Raw genomic sequence first — 22,280 nt, 5'->3', positions numbered from 1 at the left:
TGTTGGAGCTAACTTTGTCTTTTACAAATATTAAAAAAACAAAACACAACAGTCCCTATGAAAAGGGCACTTTGGACAGCAAACAGAAAAGGGGCAGGGGCTAGAGCACCTGTAGCACCGGTTCATTGCATGTGGGTGGTCAGCGACATGTTGCCTCCTTCACAGCACTGGTAGTGACACGCAGTCGTTGGCTTGTCTGGGCCACAGTGGACTGGTCACCGACCCTGTGTGTTGCAAACGCAGTCCAAGATGACACATTATCAACCGATCTGCTCATAAGAAATATTTACACTTACTTGAGCTGATCTTTGGCTGGATCGAGTTGAAATTAAAAAAAGAGGTACCGTTCATCAGTGTCGCAGTTCTCAAGATTGAACCGAATCGCTGTTCTGAATCATAAAATGAATCATCTGAAGAGCATAATCAATGTGCCATCTCAAGTTTTACCTCCAAATATCCCTATATTCCCTAATGGGATGTTGGACTTATGCTGTGTTCACACTTGTACCGGGACGAAAGTGGTATAACTGTATCGATACAAAGTATACCGGTACAGTTTAGTGCATCTGTCCACACTAGCGAGAAATGCTTGCAGTTTTCTTTCACGCAAGTTGAAATGCGCGTGTGTGAAATGTTTCCATGGTTACTGAGTAACTTCCTTCCGAGAATATGGCGGATGAAACAACGTGCGTGTGCTTTTTGTCAATGTACAGTCTGTATTTCTGGTGGTCATTTTATTCAGTCGAATCGTATAAAACGTGCGAGGCAGTTGAGAAAGAAACAAAGAAAACGAATCTCCCTTTCTCCCCTTCTCTTCCCCTCCCTTTCTCTCCCTTTTCCTCTGTTCCTCCTTTCTTCCTCTCCCTTTCTCTCCCTTTTCCTCTGTTCCTCCTTTCTTCCTCTCCCTTTCTCCCCCCTTTCTTTGCTCCATGTAGCTCCACGGTCGTTTTGAGCCATTTTGACGTTTTATTTACAGCTGGAAAGCACGTGCATATTGTATTGTATGAATAACCCGGAAGACGTAGGAATGGTTCATTGCACTTGCGCATTATATTTGTATCGATACAGAGCTGCTTCATCTGTCCACACTACAGCGAAGCGCTACAGCACCGATACTGTACCGGTACGAAACCCATACATTTGTGGGTTTCGTACCGATAGTTATACCGCTACAGTACCGGTATAGTTGCTAGTGTGGACAGGTGTTGCGGTACGAAAGTAGTATCGTATCGGTACAAAATCCCTAGTGTGGACAGGGTAACTTTAACCTGTTTACAGTGGGTGTTCACACTGCAAAAAAGAAACAGAGCGAAAGTCATCATGCTGTTACCATTCCTGTGTCTGAAATCACTTTCGTGCACTATATATAGGGTGTAATCATTTTGGACAGTACTACAAAATGGCATCCTCACTATATACTGAGTAGGGAGCAATTTCAGACACAAGGCATGTGAATGGGCTTTTATGAACGTGGAAGTGCATGCTTCAGTGTGACCAAGTAAGGTGACAAGTTTTATATTTCATCTAATTTAGGTAATTTAAGAGCTAGATTTGGCACTGGGCACATAGGAAAGTGTAAAGTATGAAGTTTGTCTATCATGCTTGTATGATTTTAAAAAAAAAACACTCCATGAGGATATTAAATACATGACCTACTCTTTCTAAACCTGTCGAGCTTCACGGGCGAAGCTGCTGACCCCAAAGTACAACCAAATCTACTTGCACATAATGCCATGAAATGGATATGGGCCATAAAGATCCATTAGATCTATTGATTCAGTGTGTTCTGAAGTTACTTGACTGGGAATCTCAACCCACGGAACACTGTTTACTTGCACCCGGAATCGATGACTGTACGCCACTTCCGGCTGGCGATGGCTGCTCTGTGGTTCTGCCTCTCTGTGAATTACCCACAATGAAATTGTCCACAAAAGGGCTTTTAGGTTTTTTGTTTGTTTGTTTTTTTTTTTTTGGGGGGGGACATAACTTGCGTGTCTTTTTGTCTAGAAGTAATACATTAATCATGCTTTTAGACTACATTCACACTGCAGGCTGAAGTGACTCAAATCCGATTTTTTTTTCGCCCATATGTGACCTGTATCCGATCTTTTATTAACCCCGCCGACAGTAGTCGGAGGGGTTATTATTTTCACCTGCGTCTGTCTGTCTGTCTGTCTGTCTGCAAGATATCTCAAGAACCAATGGATTGATTTGGACCAAATTTTGTACATGTGTTGCCAATCACCCAGGGAGGAAACCATTAAATTTTGGAGGTCAAAGGTCAAGGTCATGGCAGAACTTCGAAATTTTCGCCCAATGTATTTTAATAGGGAAAAGGCGGGGTTTGCACTCGTTAGTGTCCCTGTCTAGTTGACAATATGAACGACACGGATCCGATTTTCAAATCCGACCCAGGCCGTTTGGATATGTGGTCCTAATTCCGATTCCTATCCGATCTTTTCATATGCGACTTCAGTCTGAACCGCCAGGTCGCATTCATCCGACTTGCACGTCCTCAACAAGCCACAAACATCACTATTCTGCACTGAAGTAGGCGGCAGGTCTCTCAAAAGTTACAACATGGCGCATGACATCAATGCGACTCCGCACCCACGCGTTCCTTTGAACGGAGGTTGTGGTCACTACCCCGCAGAACGCCTGAGCCAAAACCCTTGCCCTCTTCCTTCTCAACCTCCTCCTTAACATCAGGCTATTGTGCATGTTCTGGCTCTGTCGCAACAACTGCATCATCGCCAGGTACTCCATGCTGGCTACTGTCATACACAGGAAACTTTAGGTTACTTCCGTGCTCACTGTGTGCCGTCATCGTATCCTGCAATGCGCATGCAGGACACTTTTAGGTCGCTTTTTGTTCATGCTGAGGATCACATACAAGTCGCATATATTTGTTAATGTGAACGACCTCACAAAAAATCGGATTTCACAAAAAAATCGGAATTGAGCATTAAGCCTTGCAGTGTGAACATAGTGTTAATGTAACTATAAATGGGTAAAGTATGACCTGCTGTTCTTTAACTCAAGGCCAAGAATGATTTATTACTTTTTCTTAAGTTTGAGCCTCCTCGCACTACCTCATTGATCATTTTCTGATAAGAGCACACCCAGTTATGTTATTCCTTATTTCGGTACCATTCACTAGCCTTGTTAATCAGGCTTCGCACTGGGCGGCACACTTGCTAGATGGGGAAGATATTCTGTGCACCCCTGAAAAACACACATGATGAACTGATCCATGAGCCATCTGTTAAATCTTTTCCTCCCCCTCTTGCTGTTCTGTTTCCCAGTGTGTCAGCTGCAGGACTAGGCTCAGGACACACCCAGAGTCTGGCGCTCAGGTGCGAGTCAGACACAGACAGCTCTTCTGCAACACCTGCTACAACAGAGTCCAAGGTGAGCCTCACTTCACATCTGCTGTTCTCTAAAGTCAGCTAAACAGCTGGTTGACTGTATAGTGCAGCTAACATGTTTCTAAACTCAATGAAGTCTTGGACTGATGAGTAAAACATGCTTATGAACTATACCCATTATTTATGATCTAAATTAAAGGAATACTCCAGCATTTTTAAACCTTTCCACTGAATCGGTAGTGTGCGAGAGATTTATTACAGAAATGTCCTCATTTTCCTTTACTGAGAAATGAAAGCACTCAACTTGCTTCTAATGGAGGTTTCGTGGAGGGCAGATGTTGAAATTTGTACATGAATATAACGTGACCCGTGTAACGCAAGTTCAAAGCTACAACTTAAGAGAGTCTGATTAAAGTGGTTTTGATGGAGGTTGTATTTCCTCCTTCAGTGTTCCAGCACTAGACTACTGGAGCAGTGCAGGTTAAAAAAAATCTGGTTCCTTTCGCTTTCATGGAATCGTGCTATCAGAGCCATGAAACACTGGATCTGAAAGTAGTCCCATCTCTTTGAAAGTACCAATTAGATTTGAAGGTGTAGTATCTTTAACTGATTTCATGATGTTTTGCAAACATTTAGCATCAGTGTTGATGGAATTCAGGAGCTGCCCTTAGACTTTCCTTGTGTGAGTAGCTGGGTTTCCATTGCAGCAGGGTGGCCGCGGGTCCTTAAAAAGTTAATCTTAAATTTACTTTTCCTAAAATAAGGCCATTAAAAAGTCTTAAATTTCAAACCCCGTGGTCTTAAATTTTCAATCTTAAATTTATGGAGATTTTACTCAGTCATATCATTAAAATGTGGTAGAGTAGAGTGGGGTAATGCGCCCCTGTGGGGTAATACGCCCCCGGCCTGTTTTACCCAAAATAACCGCCAGATGGCGCAAAGTTACATTTCTATTGTTGCTATGGACTGGCTTGACAACGGGGATATACAAATATCCACTGTGGATCGCATATCAGCAACGCAGCAGAGAGAAATCAAATTTCATGGTGATAATTTTCAGATATCAGTAAAACTGTATTTAGATAGCTGCTATTTCGTCAGATATCACAGCTGTGTATGTGGTATGAGTAGACAAGTCAGTACGTTAAAAATACATTAGGTATAAAAAGTTGAATCACATTTTGAAAGTAAGACCCTTTTTTGTAAAAGTGTAGTCTGTGGGGTAAAACGCCCCCTTAATGGCGGGGTAAATGGCCCCCAGGGGGCATCGTTTCCTTTTATCATAATTACTGTATTTCGTACATTTCTGAATAGCAGATACATAGTTTTTAATAACATCTCACTTACCTGGTTGAGTAAAGCAAGTAACTTAAACTTAATATTAAAAATAATTGAAATAAAAAAAAAGAAATTAAAATGCGAAATATAATAAAATAATGCATCTATTCATTAATTCAGGGATATTTTCTTGTTTCACATTATAGGCTTAAGTAAACACTTTTGCTATCCAAACAGCTTTTTTTTGAGTGAGGGGGCTTATTGCCCCACCTCAGGGGGCCTTTTACCCCACTGGGGGGGGTAAAAGGCCCCTTTGGCACAATGTTTGTTTTTGTTAAAAAAAAAAAAAGTATTACCTTATGGCAAACTTTAGGTGGCATTATTGTTCATGTCACTGTTGTCAAAAACTATGATTAAAACTAAGCACATGGTTCATTTCAACTTGGAGAAAAACTGAATTTTCCTTAAGGGGGGCTTTTTTCCCCCCACTCTACACTTTGGATGGGGAAAAAGTTTAATCGTTTTTGATGCTCACAATTATACCGCGCAGGCTCCGAATCCACCGGTTGCTAGACACACGCGTGCTTGACAACCACTCGGTGCCTGATCTGTTGATGGAGGGTAGTCCGAGCCACAATGGGTAAATGTAAATTTAATGATAACTGGCTGCAAGATGCAAAATACTCGTGGTGGCTGAAAGCTGTACCCAAAGATGCCAACGAGGCATACTGTAAGACTTAAGTTGGGCACAATGGGGATAAGAATGGTGGACTCTCGTATGAAGAGTGCCAAGCACATTGCTTTTGCTAAAGGCTGCAAGCATCAGCCTCAAATATCCGACTTCAGCGCTGCCACCACTAACTGTCGTGGAGAAGAGGATAGATCTGTGAGATGTAAGAGAATATTGAGTGTGTGACTGTGTCGAGTCATGGAATCCACAGACACATGTCTGCCGAAACGAATCTGAGAAAATCGCAAAAGAAGCATTAATTAATGCTAAATAAATTAATGCTCAATAAATTAATGCTTTTGCGATTTTCTCGGATTCGTTTCAGCAGACGTGTCCGTGGATTCCATGACTCGTCACTTCGGTGCATGTGAGAGAATAGTATTTTGTGTGTGGGTATCGTTCCAAGTGTTTTAAGAAGTGCAAGTGAGCATACCTTTCAAGTGAGTGAGCCGAAGTTTCAGGTGTATGTGTATTCACATTGTTTAACTGTTTTCTGCCTTGTTGTTTGACCAAAGATGGAATTGAACGATTCTGCTTACAATGTGACTCCCCAAGCAGAGAAGAAAAAAAAAAACCTGTTGGATTGGGTGGCGGCACAGTGGTTCAGGTTAGCGCTGTCGCCTCACAGCAAGAAGGTCCAGGTTCGAGCCCCGTGGCAGGCGAGGGCCTTTCTGTGCGGAGTTTGCATGTTCTCCCCGTGTCCACGTGGGTTTCCTCTGGGTGCTCCGGTTTCCCCCACAGTCCAAAGACATGCAGGTTAGGTTAACTGGTGACTCTAAATTGACCGTAGGTGTGAATGGTTGTCTGTGTCAGCCCTGTGATGACCTGGCGACTTGTCCAGGGTGTACCCCGCCTTTCGCCCGTAGTCAGCTGGGATAGGCTCCAGCTTGCCTGCGACCCTGTAGAAGGATAAAGCGGCTAGAGATAATGAGATGCTGTTGCATTGGATTGTGTGTGACTTCATTCACATTTTCACATTGGATTCAAACGTTGTGACTGCATTCTGATTGTCACATAGTTACAAGTTTATCTGATCCTTATATTGTGTTCGGAGTGTGTGAATGCCTGTCAAGGAAAAGAAATGAAGTACTTCTACTAGAAGAATAGTGTTTTCTGGTGAATGTTTACAAGAACAATAAGTTACATTAAATTATATAGTGTCGTCCCCCCCCCCGAGTACGTTTTTGTGTGACTTTTTAGATTTGGTCTTAACTTTTTTGGGAACATGGTATGAAAGTCTCCAAGTCTTAAATTTAACTTGGACAAACCTGTAGACACCCTGTGCAGGTTTTCCACAAAATAGAAGTGACGTTTTTGAAAACTTCAACAACACTGGACTGTGATTTCTATTGAGTGGTGAGATGAGATTGAAGCTGGGGTTTCTCTTATTGTGATGGCTCTTACAGAGCACCCTTTTCCCAGATAGGTAGTGTTTCCATTTGGTCACGTCATGCAAAAAAAGTTAATTTCAATTTTGTGTATTTTTATCGAATCGTCGGGGGGGGGATGTCATGCAAGCCTAAATTTTTGTGTGGGGTTCTCCCCCTTCCGAAATTCATGTTTCTATTACTTATTGGGGATTTTTAGTATTGCACTGTCAAATAGTGCACAGATGTCCCATAAACACCAGTGACCAGCACTTTTCTGCACCAGCTACTCAATTCCAGGAAAAAGATAACTTTCAATGTTCAAGCAATTTTATATAATCTCCACTGCCCATACTTTGCTGTGAGTCCAATTATTCCACCATGAAACTGTCTTCAATTTGGGTCTAGCATGACCACCATATTTGTGGATTGATTCTCATGCTCTGATTAGCTGAGCTGGACCATGTGACCACGCCGTAGCAGGCAGTAAAGACATAGTTGGTGGTTGTTACCTACAGTTTCACTCGGTTTTCACAAAATGCCACCGAAGAAGAAACTAAAACCTTCTGTGGGCCAAATGAAGCCTGTCTTCTGCAGGTTTGTACATATAATTTTCATATCCAGAAGCTACCCAGAGTGCCTCAGTTCCCAGAGATGTCTGGTCCCTTAGCTAAGGCTTCGTACTTCACACATCACATCACATTATCTCTAGCCGCTTTATCCTTCTACAGGGTCGCAGGCAAGCTGGAGCCTATCCCAGCTGACTACGGGCGAAAGGCGGGGTACACCCTGGACAAGTCGCCAGGTCATCACAGGGCTGACACATAGACACAGACAACCATTCACACTCACATTCACACCTACGGTCAATTTAGAGTCACCAGTTAACCTAACCTGCATGTCTTTGGACTGTGGGGGAAACCGGAGCACCCGGAGGAAACCCACGCGGACACGGGGAGAACATGCAAACTCCGCACAGAAAGGCCCTCGCCGGCCCCGGGGCTCGAACCCAGGACCTTCTTGCTGTGAGGCGACAGCGCTAACCACTACACCACCGTGCCGCCCGGCTTCGTACTTGTAAAGTGCAAATAACTAATGGTGTGCAAATATTTATGCCGAGATTAAAACTGGACAATACACAGCACTGCACATCAAGTACCGTACGTGACACATGCACCAAATAAGCTCACATGTAGTTGTTAATCAGGCAGTGTACTACGGAGGGGAACTGAAAGCCACACACGCATCTGGAGGGAAATTTTATACAGGTTTTGCAAATATTTTACAGGGAAATGGTTAATTGAGGAGTTGAGAATGCACCAGAAGGCATGTAAATTTCAAAGGTTTTTTTTTTTGGGGGGGGAGTGTGCATTAGACTACGTTCAGACTGCACCCTGAAACGACCCATATGTGTTTTTTTTTTTGTTGTTTGTTTGTTTGTTTGTTTGCCCATATGCAACCTGTATCCGATTTTTGTTATTGACAATCTGAACGACACAGATCCGTTTTTTTTGTTTTTTTTTTTCCCCCCACATGCGACCCAGGCCGCTTGGATATGTGGTCCTAATTCCGATGCATATCCGATATTTTCACATGCGACTGCAGTCTGACCGGACAGGTCGCATTCATGCCACCTACACGTCATCAACAAGAGACAAACGTCACTATTCTGCGTTGGCTAATCCCGCCTCTTTGGTGGAAAACATTTGTACAGTTTTCAGAATTTAAATAGACTTTTATAGAATTGATCAAGCTAATGGTGGATTTGGTAGGGACCTGGATGTTGATCTGTTAGCCTGATTAAATAAAACAGTTTCTGTAACTGATTTATAACTTAAACCATCCTGTATTACAAGATTATAAGATTGTTCTGGAAATTTCCAGTAATTTGACACCTTCGGTCTCATTAGTCTGCTGCCCACATTAATCAGATTATTGTGTGAGTTCCGCCGCCGCCACAAAAACCACATCGCCAGGTCTCGCCTCATCTCCATCGCAAACTGCACTGGTGTTTCTGCACCTTGAGCCAGCGCTGAGAGAAGTTGCAGAATTCAGCTGGCTATAAACAATCTAAATAAATATTTATAAAAATGTAGAAAAAGTTTATTAATATGACGAAATAAATATGCGCAAATTATTAAGCCTGAATTAAGAGTTTGGTAATACAGCGGCCGTATCCCAAACGACTGCCTACTGAAGCTCGAGTGCACTATATAGAGTTTAAAAATCCATTACTTCCTAGTAACATGTAGTGCACTTATATAGAAATTAGAGAGACATTTAGGAGTCAACCCTCGTTACCAGGCTACACGTTTTCATTTCAGTTCAGAAACAAAAACACACACGAGACCTCACACATTAACACTAACCAGATAATTAAACAAACAAAAAAATCATTAAACATGAAGAGTGCGCTTTTTTTTTTTGTTTACGTATTAGGTAGATGTGCTTATTACGTGTCAATTTGCGCATGCGGGACACTTTTGGGTCACTTTCCGTTCATATTGGAGATCGCATACAAGTCTCATATAATTGGTAATGTGAACGGCCTAACAACAAAATCGGATTTCACAACAAATCGGATATGGGTCGTTTCAGGTTGCAGTCTGAACGTAGTGTTAGTGTGCCTTTGGCTTGCCCTACTATTTTAATATAAAGATGGTGACTGCAGATTTTCTGGAGAACCTGGAGTGCATTCAGTAGTTGAATGGAAACATGGCTAGGGATGAGTTTTTGGTGTACAGGGTTGTTTTTGCTATTGTTAGGGTGGTAAATTTTTGTCTGGTAATTACAGGCATACGTGAGATCCAGGGGCGGCACGGTGGTGTAGTGGTTAGCGCCATCACCTCACAGCAAGAAGGTCTGGGTTCGAGCCCCGTGGCCAGTGAGGGCCTTTGTGTGGAGTTTGCATGTTCTCCCCATGTCTGGGTGCTCCGTTTTTCCCCTGCAGTCCAAAGACACGCAGGTTAGGTTAACTGGTGACTCTAAATTGACCGTAGGTGTGAATGGTTGTGTGTCAGCCCTGTGATGACCTGGCGACTTGTCCAGGGTGTACCCCGCCTTTCGCCCGTAGTCAGCTGGGATAGGCTCCAGCTTGCCTGCGACCCCGTAGAACAGGATAAAGCAGCTAGAGATGAGACAAGACATGAGATCCACTACAGAGTCAGTGGATGGAGATGAAAATGCTGGAATATTCCATTAAACAATAACCTCAGGATGGCTGACATGAGTAGTTTCAACTTCACTGAACAAGTACTTACGGTAAGCAACAAAATGCAGGGTTTTTTTTGGGGACGGTATTCATTTGCAGAAGTCTATTTTGGAGCTGATGCATACGAAATGTTGACTGCAGTCTGTTTTAATGGCATGAAACACTGAAATGGATTCTGATGACTTTTCCTTTAGCAAGTACTCTATCTATTGGTTTCTCCTCAGTCAGTACCAGCATTCCCAAGTGACCACAGTGCATGACTGACTGCACATCGGGGAGAAGACTTTCCCTGGAGATGATTCAGACGACGACCACAAACTCGGCATAATTTCAGATGGGATTAAGCTACTGCTTAACCTTCCACTTCGGTCACAGATTTAATGTTGTGTGGATTTGTACAGGTCGTCAGTATGTAGTTTCTGCATGTGGTGTCATTAATTTTTTTTTTTTTTGGTTTTTTATTTCTGTTTAATAAAGTGAAATTGCTGAACTAAAACACTGTTTTCATCCTTGTCCTGCTAATCTGGACTGAAGAACTGAAACGAGCTGACTCTTTTTAAATTGGACATGTTTTTCTTGTATCATTCCCTTCTCTTCATTCCAGCTTTCAGCAGCACAGGTTTTTGTTTCACAGATTTAATATATAATGCGTATGTGTACATTTCACAGATACAAGTGCATGATGTCAGCACTTGATCTTGTAATGCACAAGTTTTTTTTTCTTGCTTTTTTTTTTTGAAAAGTGTTTTTAGAGAAATCCCAATGATCTTTCCTAATGCTGTAAATAAAAGGATCTACGATACAGCTTTTATTTAAATGTGTTTTTATTGGTCAGTCACTAGATGGTGCTCTGGGTTTTGTCTCAAGTGGTAATGAATAAAGAGGTTGCCAGATCTGTGAAATCCACCCAAACGTAATCATTAGTGAATCCTCCTGCCCTCAAGAGATAGTAGTAGTTATTTGTCAGAGATGTGAAATCTCTTGTTGCTTCTGTATAAAGCTGGATTTTAGAGTATTCTGTTACCTGGGTGTTTTACCTATTGCATTTATTCATCCAAAATGTAAATATTGGTGTATACAGCAGCTGTTAACAAGGGCGAGGAGGTATGTTGTGCTCTTTGTATAAAATGCTGGTTCCTGGTAGCAGGGACGGGCCCTAGGTTGTTGTGTTCCTGTAATTCTGCTTTCACTAGCGAATATATTCTATAATTGATGCAGCGCTTGTTGACAGATGACTGTTTTTAGCACATGTGCCTTCAAAGCTTTTCCTTGCAGGTACATTCGCAGAGGTTGGTGTGAGTGTCTTCTAAATCATGGATGTATAAAATGATGCTGCATTCAGTTTTGGACACCAAACCCATGAATGGAGTCAATTCTCGGAGTCTTGCATCAGCACTGTAGTATATTCCATCCTGTTTGTGTGTTCAAATAGAACAGTGAACTGTAGAATCCTGGAGTAACTAGATTTGGATTCTGACAATTTGTCTCTCCCCCACCCCCTTCTGTTGGTGCTTTCCAATGGATTTGGTGAAATCTAGGAATTTTACAAGTTTTCCTCCTGTGTGCTTAAATGCTCCTCCTCACCTGCTACCTGCTCAGCATTCAAATGAAAGTGAATCATGTTTCTGATATGAACACATGATGAGCTCACCAGTCCAGGATCTAACAGCACTGTCGCTAGGCAACTGAGAAATATGGGTTCTTAAGCTAGCTCAAGATTGACAGTCGGTCTGAAATGGAAGGCAGCTGATTCGAAACCTTGTCTTAAGTCAGTACTTCTGTTGACACGAAGGGAATGGTATGAGAAACTTCACCTGATGGTTACCAACCCTAAAAGACCATTAGGTGACCTTTTAAATTCATTAGCTTTAGGGAAGAGCATTTCTCGCTATAAATCTTAAAGGGGAAATATGAGAAACTTTCAAAGGTTGTGTACACATTTAGGTATCTGGAGTGCCTACCAACCCACAAACTCAAGTCAATCCAGTCAGTTTTTGTTCTGCGCATTTCAGAAAACATTCTTCAAGCTGTTTTTGGATTTGGTTCCTCTTTCTAGGTTGCAAGTGGAGCTCATTAAATCATCCTGCCTCCTCGGAGTATCTCAATCCATAGCTTCAGAACTGCCTTTGTGAATGAATATTCATGATCAAAGTGTTACCTGATTGGCTGATGGAAGAGTAGAGTGGAGTGAGCAGTGGCTCGTTATTTAAATGAACAGGCCAGTCCTCAAGTTGACCAAAGCATCTTGCAGACGTTATGTTGCAGGCATTTAGCAGATACTCAGCGTGAGCAACATTCAACATTTCCTGGAGAAGTTGGGTGCTTTGCTCAAGAGCACTTTAGCCATTCCTGGTGGTCCAGAGAATTGAACCGGTGACCTTTTGGTCCCAAAGCTGCTTCTCTAACCATAAATGCGACCTTTGGGAACAGTCAACTTGTCTGGCTGTTGAGCAACACAAAAAGCATGGAATTGTTCTTTTTTGTGATCGAAGTATGAAATTTGGCATGCTAGCTCAAGCTGATGTATATAATTCTAGATATGGAGGCATTTGATTCATTGTGGTTCTAAGAAAGGGTATTTGGGTCAATTGTAAATGTATGAAGGCTAATCTTCAATGTACAGCGTTATGCTTCCGTCACGGGGATTGGAATCCATAATGACAGGTATTTTTTCAATATTTTGAGATATAAATCCCTATTAACAGCTAAAACTTTGAACTGTGAAAATGCTCTGCTGGCAGCCTTTTTATTTACAGTGGTGCCTAAGTTTGTGAACCCTTTAGAATTTTCTCTATTTCTGTATAAATATGACCAAAACATCAGATTTTCGCACAAGTCCTAAAAGTAGATAAAGAGAACCCAGTTAAACAAATGAGACAAAAATATTATACTTGGTCATTTATTTATTGAGGAAAATGATTCAATATTACACATCTGTAAGTGGCAAAAGTATGTGAGCCTCTAGGATTAGCAGTTAATTTCAAGGTGAAATTAGAGTCGGGTGTTTTCAATCAATGGGATGACAATCAGGTGTGAGTGGGCACCTTGTTTTATTTAAAGAACAGGGATCCATCAAAGTCACAACACATTTGTGGAAGTGTATCATGGCACGAACAAAGGAGATTCCTGAGGACCTCAGAAAAAGTGTTGTTGATGCTCATCAGGCTGGAAAAGGTTACAAAACCATCTCTAAAGAGTTTGGACTCCACCAATCCAGTCAGATTGTGTACAAAGGGAGGAAATTCAAGACCATTGTTACCCTCCCCACAAGTGGTCAACCAACAAAGATCACTCCAAGAGCAAGGCATGTAATAGTCGGTGAGGTTACAAAGGACCCCAGGGTAACTTCTAAGGTGGGGTTTACATTAGACCGTATCAGCAGATCATCAGATTAACGTTTTTAAAACGATTAGCGTGCACACAGCAACACCAATACACAATTCGCGTGCACACAGCAACGCCAATACACGGATACGCTCGGCTCCGCAGGCATCCTGCGCTCCAAATCACTCCGCCCTGAACAGTGAGTGCCCTCTGGAGGGTGCGTACTCCGGCCCTGCGCAGCTCACAGAGCGCGCGAGTGAAGCGCACGAGCAGTGATTTGGGACTGAGCTGCTGTGTGTGTGATCTCGGTGCATATCACTTACCACTTGCAAGTGGAAGGATGGCAAGCCTAAAGACAATCATAACTACACAATGGGCAGTATTTGCAGTATTTTCATACTTTTATACTCTTTAATGAAAGGTGATACAAGGCGGAAGTCCACGCCGTTTTTCAGCAGTCACGTCACATGACCAATGCCAGAGAATCAGGAAGGTGGATGTCACAGTGACGTTGTCCAATGACGACGCCAGCTAGAGCTCAGCGCAGCGTATCCGCATATTCTCAATGTTTACACAGCACCGGACCAGACACGATCTGGATTGAATACGTGGACGCTGGCGGATTCCCATTTCCAGGCGTTTTAATGTAAACGGACAGTGCATCCGCGAAGAAAATGAGACAGATACGGTCTAATGTAAACTTGGCCTAAGCAACTGAAGGCCTCTCTCACATTGGCTGATAATGTTCATGAGTCCACCATCAGGAGAACACTGAACAACAATGTTGTGCATGGCAGGGTTGCAAGGAGAAAACCACTGCTCTCCAAAAAGAACAAACTGCAGACAAGCAGCAATGTTAAAGACCACGTGGACAAGCCAGAAGGCTATTGGAAAAATGTTTTGTGGATGGCTGAGACCAAAATAGAACTTTTTGGTTTAAATGAGAAGTGTTATGTTTGGAGAAAGGAAAAAACTGCATTCCAGCATAAGAACCTTATCCTATCTGTGAAACATGGTGGTGGGCCAGGACGGCTTGCCATCATTGATGGAACAATGAATTTTGAATTATAGCAGCGATTTATAAAGGAAAATGTCAGGACATCTGTCCATGAACTGAATCTCAAGAGAATGTGGGTCATACAGCAAGACAACAACCCTAAGCACACAAGTCGTTCTATCAAAAAATAGTTAAAGAAGAATAAAATTAATGTTTTGGAATGGCCAAGTCAAAGTCCTGACCTTAATCCAATCGAAATGTTGTGGAAGGACCTGAAGCACGGGCGATTGCTCTAAGACAACGAGGGAGGCTCAGCCTCCTCTAAAAATGACGAACATCATGTAGGATGAATTGCGCTAGGCTTATGTTATAGCCGACCTTATAACATTACTATTTCAGATCCAGAATCATAGAAATATATGTGCTCAACCCACGACAGTGCGAAATCATTCCATTATAACTTTCCCCAGTTCGCCTAATGTGTGCGTGAGTTTTTCCCCCTCGTGACAGCGCGATGCAGCGCAGCCTCAGTGGACTTCAATGGCATTTGGGAGCGCTGCGCTTTTCAATCTCAAAAGGCAAGACAATTATTGGACAAATACTGCGAAAACGCCCGCCCACGGAGTCTCACGGACTCCCAGCCTCAATGGACTTCAACGGCATTTGGGAGCTATGCGCTTTTCAATCTCAAAATGCAAGATGGTTATTGGACAAATACTGCAAAAATGCCCGCCCACGGACTCCGAGCCTCACATGGGAGGGACATGGCAGTTTCCGCGAGGAGACTGGTGATTGGTGAAAGCAGCCGGATATTTTCTTTGATTGACAGCTCGTTTCAACTATAGACAGGCAGCGGACAGTGTTGCCAGATTCGGCGATTTACCGTCCAATTGGGCGGTTTTAAGTGCATTTTGGCGGGTTTTGAACATATTTTGGGCTGGATAACGTCAGCAGTATCTGGCAACATCAGTTCAGTCCCATGCGGATTCGTAAGTGCTGTGGTGTATTGTAAGAGATCGGCTTACATTTTGATTTCATTCATTACATATGGTTTCTACCAGCTTTTTTAGTTTGTATATATTTTCATTGTAAATAAAGTGTAAATATAGTGTTGTCAAGTTTGCTATCTTGGTTCCAGAAATGTCGTTTTTTTGAGTGACTGAACTTGAACTTGAGGGGGCTAGTCAGCTAGCAAGAAAGCTGCGCACGGATGCCAAGCATTGCTGATTTAATTTTGGCGAAGCCATTTGCCAGTCTTCCTTTCGAGGAAAAAATTAAAATTAAAGAGCAGGGTAGACCAACGCCTCAAATTGACTTGGTGAAAAAGGTAGGGAATACTACTCGTTCCTTTCAGCTCTCCTGGTACGAGAAAGTGAATTGGCTAACAGCAAGTGACCCACATCAACAACAGTAAATAGGCTACTTTAGTAATATGTCATGGATGGACCAAAAATATAGAATCTATTTAAAATGTTTATGCTGAGTATATTATATTGGAATATGTTTTTCTGGATATGAATAAAACACCGCTACAATTTGGAAAACATTTTTAAACAAAAACACAGCCGAGGTCAATTTTTAAACAACATGCCACAATTTTAAAATATAAAATGTTAAAATATACCCCCCCCCCCCAACACCACCATCATGTATATTGGACAGTAGGCTAATGGGCCAAAAGAACCTGTTATTTCACAGTTTGTGACGCTGCCAACAATCAGCCAGATCAGAGGCAAGAGTATGGGCAAAATTGATGTTTTTTTTCTTTTAAAATCTGGAAATATCGTAACCGACCAGCCTCCCCTGTTTGAAAGACTACCAGCCGCCACTGACCTGAAGCGAGCAGTTCATGTGTGGAAACTCACCACCATCCCAGAGTTGAAGCTGTTCTGTACGGAGGAACGGACTAAAATTCCTCCAACCCGGTGTGCAGGACTGATCAACAGTTACCGGAAACATTTAGTTGCAGTTATTACTGCACAAGGGGGTCACACCAGATACTGAAAGCAAAGATTCACATACTTTTGCCACTCACAGATATGTAATATTGGATCATTTTCCTCAATAAATAAATGACCAAGTATGATATTTTTGTCTCATTTGTTTAACTGGGTTCTCTTTATCTACTTTTAGGACTTGTGTGAAAATCTGTTGTTTTAGGTCATATTTATGCAGAAATATAGAAAATTCTAAAGGGTTCACAAACTTTCAAGCACCACTGTACTTAATACTGTATCCTTATGTCATGTGACTAATCATGTGATCTCTGAGATTTAATTTCGTTTTCATATTTGGTTGATTTTGCGCATGCATATTCCAGGGTTTAGAAGCTGAATTTGAAATGCCCCCATATCTAGAATTATTATATACTGTATATCAACTTGAGCTAGAATGCCAAATTTCATGCTTCTATCACAAAGTGAACGATTTCTCACCTTAACAGTCCAACCGTTATGGAAAAGAGGTATAATTTGTCAAGTCGAAAACGATTACAAATAACTTAAAGCCATGATTTCTTTCCAGACTGGCTGAAGCACAAAATTGAGACGCGTAGGATGGTGGAAAAATGTATATTGCATTCAAAAACTGTTCACATGAAGGAAGGCAATACTTCTTTGGAAACAGTTTGGACATGACCATGTTCTCTAGCCTTAGCCTTAAAAGGCAGCATTTTGTTTCAACAGAAACAACATAACGGCATGTTGACAGCAGAATTGAGAGAACTATGGGAAATACTATAGCAATGTTTCCCTCGTGATGTCTTGGTAACTTATTTTATGTGCTTCAGCTACATTTATCAACTCTTCCCATCAACTGCTAACCAAATTTCCCAGTGATTTCTTGAGAAACGGTTTTCCTTTACAACTTATGAGCTTTCAGAACATCTCATTACTGTAGTAATGAGTAGTAGAGAAGGCTGTTCATGTGGAATCTGCTCATAAACATCATGAGCACACGATCTCTATTAAACTCGGGCATGAGTGAAACCAATTCCAGGCAGAACCCCAAGAAACCATGCTGACTGAGAAACTGTACGCCTTCTTTTGAGCAGTGGCTTCGTCTTCAGAGCTTTATCTGCCTTGTGATGATAATTCAGTCGCATAAACTGCAAAGTTTAGCTCTGATTGATTCTACACTCCTCCCCACCATCACCTGAACGTATCTTCTGAAACGTTAATTTCCATTTCATTTTCCTGATGAGTGGGTAGCAGGATGAGAAGGCGAGAAGCTCAGCCCAGACTTCTCCATCCTGAGCCACAGATTCCACTTCCTCCTGAGGGATCCCTCGTCGTTCCCAGAGACCTAAATTCTCTGGCATGTACTGGGTCTGCCCCAGGGTCTCCATTCAGTGGGATGTGTGTGATACAGCTCTACAGGAGCTGACCCTTGTACACCATGTCAAGCCACATCTTCTCTCGATTCAAGACAGCAGTGGCTCGAGCTTACAAGAAGGGTATGATTTAAAAAAAAAAAGCAAAATCTAATTTTTCTATGACTTATTGTAGGGTTTTACCACACCGTTGTTGAATACTCTAATCAGATTGGTCAGAAGGTGTTGATTCATTCTCTAACAGGAACTCAATATTGTTCTGCTTGCAAAGCTTTATATTAATGCACTTGTTCAAATACATCATCGGAGCATGTCGTGCGCAAGGACTTGTCTCATCTCATTATCTCCAGCCGCTTTATCCTGTTCTACAGGGTCGCAGGCAAGCTGGAGCCTATCCCAGCTGACTATGGGCGAAAGGCGGGGTACACCCTGGACAAGTCGCCAGGTCATCACAGGGCTGACGCATAGACACAGACAACCACTCACACTCACATTCACACCTACGCTCAATTTAGAGTCACCGGTTAACCTAACCTGCATGTCTTTGGACTGTGGGAGAAACCGGAGCACCCGGAGGAAACCCATGCGGACACGGGGAGAACATGCAAACTCCACACAGAAAGGCCCTCGCCAGCCACGGGGCTCGAACCCGGACCCTCTTGCTGTGAGGCGACAGCGCTAACCACTACACCACCGTGCCGCCCCGCGCAAGGACTTGTATCGCAGACAAATCTAACAATGTTATTTGGGGGAGAAGAGAAAAATATCTCATCTTTGACCTTGTGACATTTTCTGTAAGATCTTTGTTTAGTATTTATGGAAGGAATCTCTTATGTTGGCACTTAACAATTAGTAGGTTTTTCCACCATGGGAAAGTCTTCAGGACAGAATGTTTTACTTCCTGTTTTCTTGGTAATAGGGTAGTATGCGGGTTTTTTTAAATATTATTATTATTATAGTAATTTCGAAACAGAAAGTGGGGGGGGAAAAGGTTCAGGAATGACTGTTTATAGCTGCCGTAATGTGATAACAGGTAATTTACTTATTTCCTTTACTTACTAAAATAACTTTCCTATACCAGCATGATAGCCCTATGAAACCATCCTGCCATGTGTTTTTATTCCTGGATTATTACCAGACCTGCATCTTTAAGACGTTTTATGTAGCGCTAGCAGAATGACCTTAACCCACATCTTTATTCTGCTGTCTGGTTTCTGTCTTGCTTGTTCTCTCTTAGATCCTCAGCCTTATCTTCAGTTCCTCTGCGTAAAAAGCACGAAAAGGAAGTGAGCATTCTTGAGCGTTCAAGTTGGCTACTGTGATTGCTCAACCCAGTCCAGTGTCCTTGTTAGGATCATGTCGTCACATGAACGTTCTGGAATGAAAGTGTTGCAGAAGGAACCGGTATACAACAGTAGGCTATTTAACAGCCAACAGAGATGAAGAAAAAAACACTTAACAATCTGAAGACTGATTTTAGCTGATTCAACCTTAATTTATAAAAAAAGTTGGGACGCTCTGTAAACTGTAACTAAAAACAATGTGATCATTTGCAAGTAATGAAAACCTTAAATTTCATTGAAAATGGTACAAAGACAACATACCAAATGTTGAAACTGAAATTTCATTGTTTTTAAATACACTCACCGGCCACTTTATTAGGTACACCATGCTAGTAACGGGTTGGACCCCCTTTTGCCTTCAGAACTGCCTCAATTCTTCGTGGCATAGATTCAACAAGGTGCTGGAAGCATTCCTCAGAGAGTTTGGTCCATATTGACATGATGGCATCACACAGTTGGCGCAGATTTGTCGGCTGCACATCCATGATGCGAATCTCCCGTTCCACCACATCCCAAAGATGCTCTATTGGATTGAGATCTGGTGACTGTGGAGGCCATTTGAGTACAGTGAACTCATTGTCATGTTCAAGAAACCAGTCTGAGATGATTCCAGCTTTATGACATGGCGCATTATCCTGCTGAAAGTAGCCATCAGAAGTTGGGTACATTGTGGTCATAAAGGGATGGACATGGTCAGCAACAATACTCAGGTAGGCTGTGGCATTGCAACGATGCTCAATTGGTACCAAGGGGCCCAAAGAGTGCCAAGAAAATATTCCCCACACCATTACACCACCACCACCAGCCTGAACCGTTGATACAAGGCAGGATGGATCCATGCTTTCATGTTGTTGACGCCAAATTCTGACCCTACCATTCGAATGTCGCAGCAGAAATCGAGACTCATCAGACCAGGCAACGTTTTTCCAATCTTCTATTGTCCAATTTCGATGAGCTTGTGCAAATTGTAGCCTCAGTTTCCTGTTCTTAGCTGAAAGGAGTGGCACCCGGTGTGGTCTTCTGCTGCTGTAGCCCATCTGCCTCAAAGTTCGACGTACTGTGCGTTCAGAGATGCTCTTCTGCCTACCTTGGTTGTAACGGGTGGTTATTTGAGTCACTGTTGCCTTTCTATCAGCTCGAACCAGTCTGGCCATTCTCCTCTGACCTCTGGCATCAACAAGGCATTTCCGCCCACAGAACTGCCGCTCACTGGATATTTTTTCTTTTTCGGACCATTCTCTGTAAACCCTAGAGATGGTTGTGCGTGAAAATCCCAGTAGATCAGCAGTTTCTGAAATACTCAGACCAGCCCTTCTGGCACCAACAACCATGCCACGTTCAAAGTCACTCAAATCACCTTTCTTCCCCATACTGATGCTCGGTTTGAACTGCAGGAGATTGTCTTGACCATGTCTACATGCCTAAATGCACTGAGTTGCCGCCATGTGATTGGCTGATTAGAAATTAAGTGTTAACGAGCAGTTGGACAGGTGTACCTAATAAAGTGGCCGGTGAGTGTATATGCTCATTTTGAATTTGATGTCAGCAACATGTTTCAAAAAAGTTGGAACGGGGCATGTTTTCCACTGTGTATCATCACCTCTACTTTTAACAACACGCTGTAAATGTTTGGGAACTGAGGAGACCAGTTGCTGTAGTTTTGAAAGAGAAATGTTGTCCCATTTCGTATTTTTCACTTCATAATACGCCAAATGTTTTAAATGGGAGACAGGTCTGGACTGCAGGCAGGCCAGTTTAGCACCCACACACTCTTACTACAGAGCCATGTCTGCTTTTAATGCAGTGTCTCCTGAGGGCCTGAAGATCAGACATCCAATGTCAGTTTTCAGCCTTGTCTCTTGCACACAGAAATTTCTCCAGATTCTCTGAATCTTTTAATGATGTGTACCATAGATGATGTGATCCCCAGATTCTTCGCAGTTTTACACTGAGGAACGTAATTCTTAAATTGTTGCACTGTTTGCCCACGCAGTCTTTCACAGAGCGCTGAACCCCGCCCCATCTTTACTTCTGAGAGACTCCGCCTCTCTGGGATGTTCTTTTCATACCCAGTCATATTACTGACCTGTTGTCAGTTAACCAAATTAGTTTTTTTTTTTTTCACGTTACACAACTTTTTCAGTCTTTTGTTGCTCCTGTCGCAACTTTTCTGAAACGGGTTGCCGACATCAAATTCAAAAGCATATATTTTTCAAAAAACAAAATTTCTCAGCTTCAACATTTGATATGTTGTCTTTGTCCCATTTTCAATGAAATACAGGGTTTCCATGATTTGCCAATTATCGCATTCTGTTTTTATTTACAGTTTACAAAGCGTCCCAACTTTTTTGGAATTGAGGTTGTAATAGCATGTAAAGGAGGGGGGCAAGCGGTGGATAAGGCACAGGCTGGAAAGCAAGTCTTGATTCAATTTGACACTTTTTCATGTGTGCCCACATGTGTCACCTGCGATTTTCCCATAGCTGCCAGATGTCTGCAACTTGAACCTAATACCCTTTTCATCCTTTGCTCTTTTCCTTTGGCATTTAATCTCTTTACTTCTCTATGACTCTCTTCATCCATTTATATGCTGTCTTTTTTTTTTGTGTGTGCCAGTGTTTTCATGATGATTCAGTGTCCTTTCTTAAGAGCACAGCAGCAGTCGTGCCTCTACACAGGAACACCAGAGCACAACACCGGGGTAACTTTCTTTTTTTTTTTTTTTACCAATTCTCTCCCCTCCATCCCAGAAATCTAGTCCTTTCCTCATGAGTCCCTTATGGGGCCACCGGGTTTGTGGTTGTTCTCAAATTTTCTGTCTTTAAGGCTCTAACCGAAGACGACATCCTACATGCTGCTTGGGAAAAAGCTGGCTATGAGAATGCGTATTACCTTGGGGATATGCATACTGGCCATACTCGACTGCTTCTGAAACTCTGAAATTATAGATAAGATCTCTCTAGTTCTTCTCTGGGGGAAATTCTGGTCCTGAAGCAGTCATGGCTCCAAACGGATTAGTGAAATAGTTTCCTTATGTCAGTGAAAGCTTCAGGATAATTTGTGAAGGAAATTGGTGAATGTTCCCTTCATGAACGTACTAAATATATTCTGGGAGGGGTTTTTTTTTGCTAATGAGATGTAAACAAAAAGTGAATTGCATTTTAAGAGAATGAAGGATACATTCATGGATTTCCCATGGGAGAAATGGTTTCGTAAGATACACATCCCACAATAGTTACATCTTCTGGTAGGTTCTGCAATCCCCACGTGTTCAAATTGGTTGACATGGACTGGTTAAATGATTACAGGGTAGAAAATTGTATTGGATGAG

At 42.3% G+C, this 22,280-nt stretch overlaps 1 protein-coding gene across 4 annotated transcripts in view; it reads left to right on the top strand.

Moving 5' to 3' along the window:
* The window catches only part of lmo7b (LIM domain 7b), a 92,499-nt gene extending 81,741 nt beyond the window's left edge, over positions 1-10,758 (top strand). For all 4 annotated transcript variants that reach the window (XM_060899017.1, XM_060899019.1, XM_060899018.1 and 1 more), the window contains 2 exons: positions 3,306-3,411; positions 10,179-10,758. In XM_060899017.1, coding sequence (XP_060755000.1) covers positions 3,306-3,411; positions 10,179-10,214 — 142 coding nt within the window. In that variant the 3' untranslated portion in view covers positions 10,215-10,758. The remainder of the gene's footprint in view (positions 1-3,305; positions 3,412-10,178) is intronic.
* Positions 10,759-22,280: the final 11,522 nt, after the last annotated feature.

The sequence above is a fragment of the Neoarius graeffei genome, chromosome 18 (genome assembly GCF_027579695.1).
Source record: "Neoarius graeffei isolate fNeoGra1 chromosome 18, fNeoGra1.pri, whole genome shotgun sequence".
Lineage (NCBI taxonomy): Eukaryota > Metazoa > Chordata > Actinopteri > Siluriformes > Ariidae > Neoarius > Neoarius graeffei.
Note: the sequence above shows the minus strand (reverse complement) of the source record. Positions and strands in the feature narration are given on the sequence as shown.